The sequence below is a fragment of the Ptychodera flava genome, chromosome 13 (genome assembly GCF_041260155.1).
Source record: "Ptychodera flava strain L36383 chromosome 13, AS_Pfla_20210202, whole genome shotgun sequence".
NCBI lineage: Eukaryota > Metazoa > Hemichordata > Enteropneusta > Ptychoderidae > Ptychodera > Ptychodera flava.
Window position 1 is genome coordinate 20672789 of NC_091940.1, and position 7862 is coordinate 20680650.

Sequence of the window (7862 nt, forward strand, 5' to 3'; positions counted from 1 at the left end):
TAATTTGTTCGACCGTAAATTTGATTATATCATTTAACCTTTATGTAATTACATTATCCTTTCGTGTAACATTATATTTTACCCAATATTTGACCAAAATTAATTGACTGCATTGATAATGTATGTCGTATTTGTTCAGACATGTTCCAGCATTCAGGTCACCTCGATTGTCTCTCTGTTATCATGACGCCAAACTGTTACAGAGGAAAGCAGGGCGATAATCGTGTCAGCTACGCCAATGCCTCATTTCGAACGGACGAGAACGTACTGAGCAGACTGCGTTGAAATAGTAATATGTGCTAAAACGAGCTCTTCGATTACCAGACGAACCACATCTTGGTCTTGCTCATTTCCACGGAAGTTGGTCCGCCGACAGGGAAGAAACCCTCTTACGTATTTTTCGCCCAGATGTAAGTTGTTAGGTAGTTTCAAAGGTTGTTGACAGCTCACGGTCCCGGTCACGGACCTCACACCTAATTACAATTTATTTCTCTATTATTTTTGGTCATAAAAAGAAAATGTTGAGTTGATGTCTAGTCACCGATTTGCTCCCATTACACCTCATAATATGTCACGTGAGTGATGCTGCATATCATCAAGCCGAAAGATATCAAAAGCTGTCATTCGAAGGCGTTACTTTGTGTTCAATAGTATAGTAATCACCTCATTAAACGGCGACTACCACGCCAGTATTGCCATAAGCCTGCACAACATCAGACGTGCCGAGGTTTCAAAATAGTTAATCGCGTTTAAGAAGACTCAAGGGATAACATCTGTATAGCGCCAACAACCTGCGTAGATGTGTGGACCAGACTCTCAGTCGTCCATTGTGTGTATGACGTGATATCCATGTCTCGCCATATCCCGCCTACACTCGATCGTGATAACACTGAAGGAGAATTATTGGAGGCTTAATTACGAAATTATTTGTCCATTCTGTGTGCATAACTAGGCGATCTCTTATACGTATCTCTTGTCTGTCGTTACTTTTCGTGCGTGACGATAAAATTCGCCGATGTTAAAAGGAATATATGCACTGACTGACTTTTTCAAACGATGGATGTCCTGACGCGCAGAACACGCATGCGCACAGGTTGGACGCAAATGGAAACTCAAACGTTACTGTGTGTTTCGAATGCGTCACGTTTTTGAGCGATATTATACATCCATTCAATTGGCATACCTTGTTGCGGAAAGTCTTTAATCGTTTGTAGTTTATCTCAGTAGCAAGGAAAGAACAAAGATTTCACAAAGGGAACTAGAATTTTCTCAGTTTTAGTAAAGAAAGTGATGTCTTCATTGACGCTAGAAAACAGAAAAGGGTATCATTTCTCCGTCAACCTTGCCGTTGTCGACTTACTTAAGACAGTACGCGACCCCGAAAGTAAAAGACTTAAACTTTCGCTAAAAATTTCCTCGATGAAACTTTCTACCATACTCTTACCAAATCACGCATAACACTCGGTGAACTTGCAAAGGTTGGAGTTAATCAGGGACTGACATTGACCGATATTTGAAATTCAAAATGGTTGGTATCGCTGAGTTAACTACTAGTATATAGGGAAAACAAAATTTTCGATTTTCGAAAACCTGAAAATTTCTCTTTCTCCAAGAGCATTAAAATGGACCCCCACGAGAGGTAGATAAGAGGTAAATTGTAAAAACTATAGAGTCCGAATATCGGCGGGGCGCATTCTACCTTCAAGCATGGATGTAAAAAATAGCACCAGCTCTCAACACTAAACTTTGGAATGCGACGATGTCTGAAGCTGTCGGACCATACACACGTACACTCACTGTACAGTTCTCGACACACAAACAAACCGTCGACATATTGCTGTGCCTCAAAATTAACGTTGCATTCAAATTGTGAAGAAATATGATTGTTGAATTTTTCAATTTATATTTGCATGCGTAGTTTATATGTATATGTCTGTTTTTAGACGCTTTTCATCGTTATTTTGGTATCATTTTCGATACAGGACGTCATGATAGAGCATAGATCACCATTGTGTGGGAAATGAATGACCTATCCTTAAAAGTACAATACGTAAATAAATAAAACAATAGTCAAGTTGTTTTCATGTCGGCAGTTGGATCTTGTGAACTGAAAGACCTAAGACCACAGATATCAAATAACTTGCAAGCAGTTCATAGGGTAACGAGTTATTTGATCAGCGCACAGTTCCTCCACCCACGTGGGTGGAGGGGACTGTGATCAGGGCGATAAGTTCCCGCGTTGGTGATCGGCACAACAAATTAATGAAGGGGGGAGGGCAATTAACAGATATGGACTGTTTTCTTTGAAATACTATACGGAGATAACGAGGGTAAAGTAATAGGCATACACACGACATAGGTAAGGCTTGTATATAATGAAAAAAGTTTAATACATGTCATTTATTGATCATATTCATAACTTCTAGACGAATAATGCTTGCAATACCCGGTGGTCAGACAAACTGATGTAGCTTTCGATCCCTTCTATCCACAGTCTATTTCCCTGCCCCCTTTCTACCGCTGTCTACGCTGTGCTAACGAATCCTAGCACAGCGCTGCCAGCGGTAGAAAGGGGGCAGGGGACAAGACTATTCTGTCCAATGTTGGAGTTCCAAGCGCTCACGCAAGCGCATTCACATGTACACGCTCAGTAAACATCGTTTGACTGTTCCTGGATATTCTGTATTGAAAACGACGGTGTTTTATTGAGTTGCTTTGTTCCAAAGAAAACATAGCGTTGTGCAGTCTTAGTCTTAGTCTTCAGGCGGTTTGTTGTTCAGGTCTTATTCTGTTATAATGTGCTATAATGCGTAATAATGTGCCTAGCAGACTACGTCCAATCTTCACAACGCGGGGAGGGTATTGTTGCAGCAGCTTACTTTAGTTAATTCATTGAATTTTTTTCGCGCATATAAATGAGTCGTGATGAAAACCCTTTGTTTTCCGTAACATTACATTTCGGTAGAATCGTAACATGGTATTGTGTATTCTATGTAACAAACATGTGGATAGCTGGACAGTTACCATAGGGACACACTTCATACCTCACAGTGCAGTGTTAGATTGAGTGTCCTAATGGTAGTTGCCCGGGGGGGGCGACTGCCTATTTATTGATTAATAACGAGATGTATAACAATAATTAATCAGAATAAACAATTAATAATTACTTTCCCCTGTAGCAAATATTGAATGCCGTCTGGTGCGTGCGCCTGTTCAATAAAAATAGCTGAAGAGACTGTGGCTATGGCAATTGTTAATCTATTGCCTTGGCGTCTGTGTGTCACTTCATCATATCAGTGCTTGAATACACAATGAAGAAGACACATGGTGATCTGTCGCTCTCCGTCCTTTTTTTGATGCATCTGATGCAACTGATGCGTGGGGAGTGAGACTTATTGAAAGAAGAAATTATCTGAGTCTTAGCGTGTTGTCCCATATCTGCCTCAAACAAACTCTTCAGAATCGTGGCAACGCACAAGTGGTTAGGTCGAACGAACGCGAGATTCGCCGAGATATTGCGAGAAATCTACAGGTGTCAGATGTTCCCCTTCGAAATTTAACAAATTCGAGGCATAGCAATAACATGTTCAAAATCATTATCTAATGTACTCTAGGGAGAGGGACTTGTCAGATGATGTATCACTTTAAATTTACCATGAAGGCAGGGTTTTCTCTCGACTGCGCGATTGCGCAAACTGCGCATTTCGAGCCATTTTCTGCCCTTTAAAAGTTACTGACTACGCGAAAATCGCGCTCAAAACACAGCAAGCAAATACGCCCATATGGTGGTGACTCATACGCATAGTGTAGTGAACTGTGAATTTGCTGTTATTTCTATTCAGAATATTCACCCGGAAAAGACAAAATATCGCCTGTCGTTCAATTTTGGTGACGTGCATAACATGGAGAGGACGCACCGATAAGAAAACACAGTAAAGGACATAGTTGTGCTTCAGTCTCCATGGATACAAGTGCCATTTTATGTTCATGTTTTGATAGGATATGTTGTTTAATGTCATTAGTAAGCATTAAATAATACTGCCCCCTCAAATGTCAAGTTTGCCCCTTAATTTTGATTAATGGGGCAGAAATTGCCCACTTCACTGAACATGCAGAGAAAACACTGATGAAGGTCAAACAGAAACTAACCCCGACGTCTGTCCATACAAGCAAGGTAACATCGAAAGATGATCGCTATTTTAGGTTCGTCACTTAATATAAAAGCGCGCTCACGATCTTTGCTGCTGCCGACAGAAAATTGTCATTTGGCGTCTGTTTTTTTATTGGTTGCTTTAGCTTGCGATCGGACACCTTGACATGCGATCATATTTAGTTTCAATCATGATGTCGATGGTTAAAAAATGCCGATTTCAATGTTACTTGAAAATTGATTTTCGAAAGCGTAAAAAAATTCGGACACATGTCGAAAATTGCTCAAGGTGATTGAAGCGTGACGTTCTCAACTACATTCGCTTAATCGACCCAACCATAGACCCTCGAGAAAAACTCGAGGGTTTATGACCCAACCGAGGCATATGACAATCACAAACGTGTGTATATATAGAAGCAACCAGCAATTCCAAGCGACACACTCTACAAATATTGTCTTTACTGTCACACAGTTCCACAGATAATGCGGCATTATCATATCACGTGTTTATGTTTCTAAGGAACAGATGCGTCACGTAGATAATGTATTTCATTTCATAAATAGGACGCAGTGATAAATGTTTGCATGCAGTAGCACTTACTCCGATGTCGCGTTGCGCGGTGGCCATACTTGGGAAGAATGCAAAGTCAGGGTTCGACCAAGGACAGCCTGTCGCTGAGCCAGTCCACGACGCTTACGGCGACAACGAGATCGGACGTTGACATGGGAACGGAAAGTCCATACAACGACGTTCAGACTATCGTTATAGGCACGGTGCTAGCAGTTATCATCGTAGTTACCGTGGCCGGAAACTTCATTGTGTTGATAACCTTCGCCATTGACAAATCGACACGATCGAAAGTGAGCAACCTCTACATTCTGAACCTCGCGACTGCAGACCTGTGCGTCGGCGCGATTTCGCTGCCCCTTAAGGTAGTACGCTACCATTCTATATAGGAGAGCGCCCTCTTTTGTCCAGAAGATGTACATGTTTCTTTTAGACTACCTAACCTTGTGAGCGTGAATAACAGGACAAAATGGCAAAAAATCATGCTAGTGACCTTATAATATTTCTTTCAGAAATTTTTATGAATCAAAACAACCGAAATTATATTTTTGCACTGAAAAATCGACAGTTATTTTTATTTTTAAAGATCAGTAGAGAATAATTAACAATTATAGCTCTGACATAATACCAGTAAGCTAGAGGGTCAGATCTCAGGTCTAACAAAATTCACCTTTTTTCGTCACTTTTTGCTGTTTACTAAGAAAATTTGCGCGGTGACCCCAACTTTTTTTGCTTCTAAATCAAAGAACACTGTCTGTTTGATAAATATTGCTGTACTTTTTAACATTTTGAAAATTATTTTGTGCATTTATATGAAGTTTATATTTTAAAAAAAGACTAATTTTACAGTTAAATGATAAATTTAGGGCTAATATTTTAATTTTTAAGACAAGACATCACAAATTTTAGTTGATTGTCCTAATTCAGCTGTCCTGGCAATGCAAAAATGTGGTATGCACACTAGCATCTGTTAATAGTTTGCGATAAAATAAAGATTCTGCTGGTAAGTGCAAATTTCGCAAAATGGGAGATTTAGTGGTTTTCTGTCAATTTTGGCATGCGTTTTTTCAAAAAATTTGCATGGGTACCCCATGTTTTTTTCATAGCTTTGCAATGTACACATAAAGATTATTTCAGAAAAGTCAACTTCAAGAATGTCCCAACATTTTTTGGAATGGTAGCGTACCTCCTTAACACGGTTTGGTTGTTGAAAGGCTACTGGCCGTTCGGGGAGGCCACCTGCAAGTTCTGGCTGTTGGTTGATTACGTCACCTGTCTTGCCTCGGTGATGGGTATAATTCTCATCACACTAGATCGCTACCTACTGATGGCCTTCGAGATGAAGTACGTCCTATTCCAGACGCCAAAACGGGCGTTGTTGGTCATCCTCTTCTCGTGGGTTCTGGCGTTCTTCTATGCTCCGGCCGTTCTCTTTGGGAAATACTTCGCCGGGGAGTCGACAATCGACCACAACGTAAATTGTGAGATAGAAGGTTTGGACAATTTCGTCTACGGCGTCGTCACGATGTGCGTTGAGTTCTTCATCCCGTTGCTGGTCATCTCCTACTTAAACTGCAGGGTGTACTTGTACATACGGAAGATGGCCAAGAGAAAAATAGGAACAGATATAACCATTGGTGGCGTTCAACAAGTGTCCAACGAAACTGAAGTCTCGGGGGACGTTTCTCTGTCCGTCAATCTTGGACAAGAAAGGAAGTCAGTCTCGACAGCGGATCCGGGTTCGGTGACGGCTGGGCCGAGCGGTCATACGAACCCCGCAAAGCACAGGAAGGCGGCAAAGACACTCTCTATACTTGTTGCGGTTTTCATATGCTGCTGGACTCCTTACAACATAACTGTTTTGGTGACAACACTGTGCGATGCGTGCTGGAATGAGGTACTCTGGGAAGTGACCAACTACCTGCTGTGGTGCAACTCCACCCTGAATCCTTTCCTGTACGCGCTCACCAACCAGCAGTTTCGGAGGAACTTCATTTTTATTCTTACGTTTGGGCGGGTAAAACGCAAAATCGTTCCGGCGTTCTGATTTGAAAATGAGCAATAGATATGGCCTCGGCCCCGTTAGCTGTAACTTTTGATATTGAAAGACTTAAGGTTGTATGCACCTCGAAAGTGACAGACTTTATCTTTTGCTCAGACTTTCCTTAAGGAATCTTTCAACCACTCTCTTTAAAAATCAGGGATAAAAATCGGGAGCCACCGTGCAAATTTTGGTACTAGAGAAACAAATAACCAAAAATTTACCGATATTTAAGTTTCAAATTGGCCCGAATCCCTGTGTTAACTTTAAAAGAAAAATTAAATTTTCGAATTTCGAAATACTAAGCCGGTGAACGGTTTTCTTACACCAAGAGCTTTACAGTGAACCCCCACGAGAGGTATATCAGAAAAGAATTGTAAAAGTTTGAGCGCCCAAATATCTGTCCCCGAGGCGCGTTCCACCTTAAACTTATGCTCAAACTTTCCTCAAGGAACTTTTAACTATTCCTTATCGAAATCAAGATTAAAAATCAGGGTTGTCTGTGCAAAATTGTGTACAAGAGAAAAAGAAGGTAACAAATGTTTACGGACACTTGAAGTTCAAATTGAGCTTTAATCCCTGTGTTAACGATATTGGGAAATTAAATTTTCGATTTTCACAAAAATAGGACGCTGAAAACCATAATGACTCCACGAGCTTCAAAATGAGCCGACACAAGCATTTGACCGGGAAAGTACATATCGTAAAAAAAATTTGAGAGTCCGAATTTGTGTCCCCGAGGTCCATTTTGTGGAGGGACCGTGGGTTTTTGCTCTGTCTGTAGATTACACTTTCTTGTGCAACTCAGAGAAATCATGTCACATTGCCATGTGTTGAAGTCGTCGACACACCTTGCCTGTGCACGATGTATTGTTAACAGCTGATTTCTATTCCTCACTAGAATTCATTTGTGAGCGATAATAAATTTTGCATTTTGTACACTACGCGTCGAGTTTGAAAATGCAATGCAGCTGTGTATTTTGACGAACATGTAGAAAGTGCACATGGTTTCTATTCAAGGAACAAAACTTATGATTCGGTATCAGCAAAACGTATAGCTTTTCCCCATTAACGGTGTCAGCTGTACACTTGTATATCATCCA

General features: G+C 40.8%; 1 protein-coding gene across 1 annotated transcript; it reads left to right on the top strand.

Annotated features, from left to right (window-relative positions):
- Window positions 1-5892: 5892 nt before the first annotated feature.
- LOC139147047 (muscarinic acetylcholine receptor M1-like) lies at window positions 5893-6765 on the top strand. Its single transcript, XM_070717899.1, has one exon. It carries the CDS (start codon window positions 5893-5895, stop codon window positions 6763-6765), a length of 873 nt encoding a protein of 290 aa, XP_070574000.1.
- Window positions 6766-7862: the final 1097 nt, after the last annotated feature.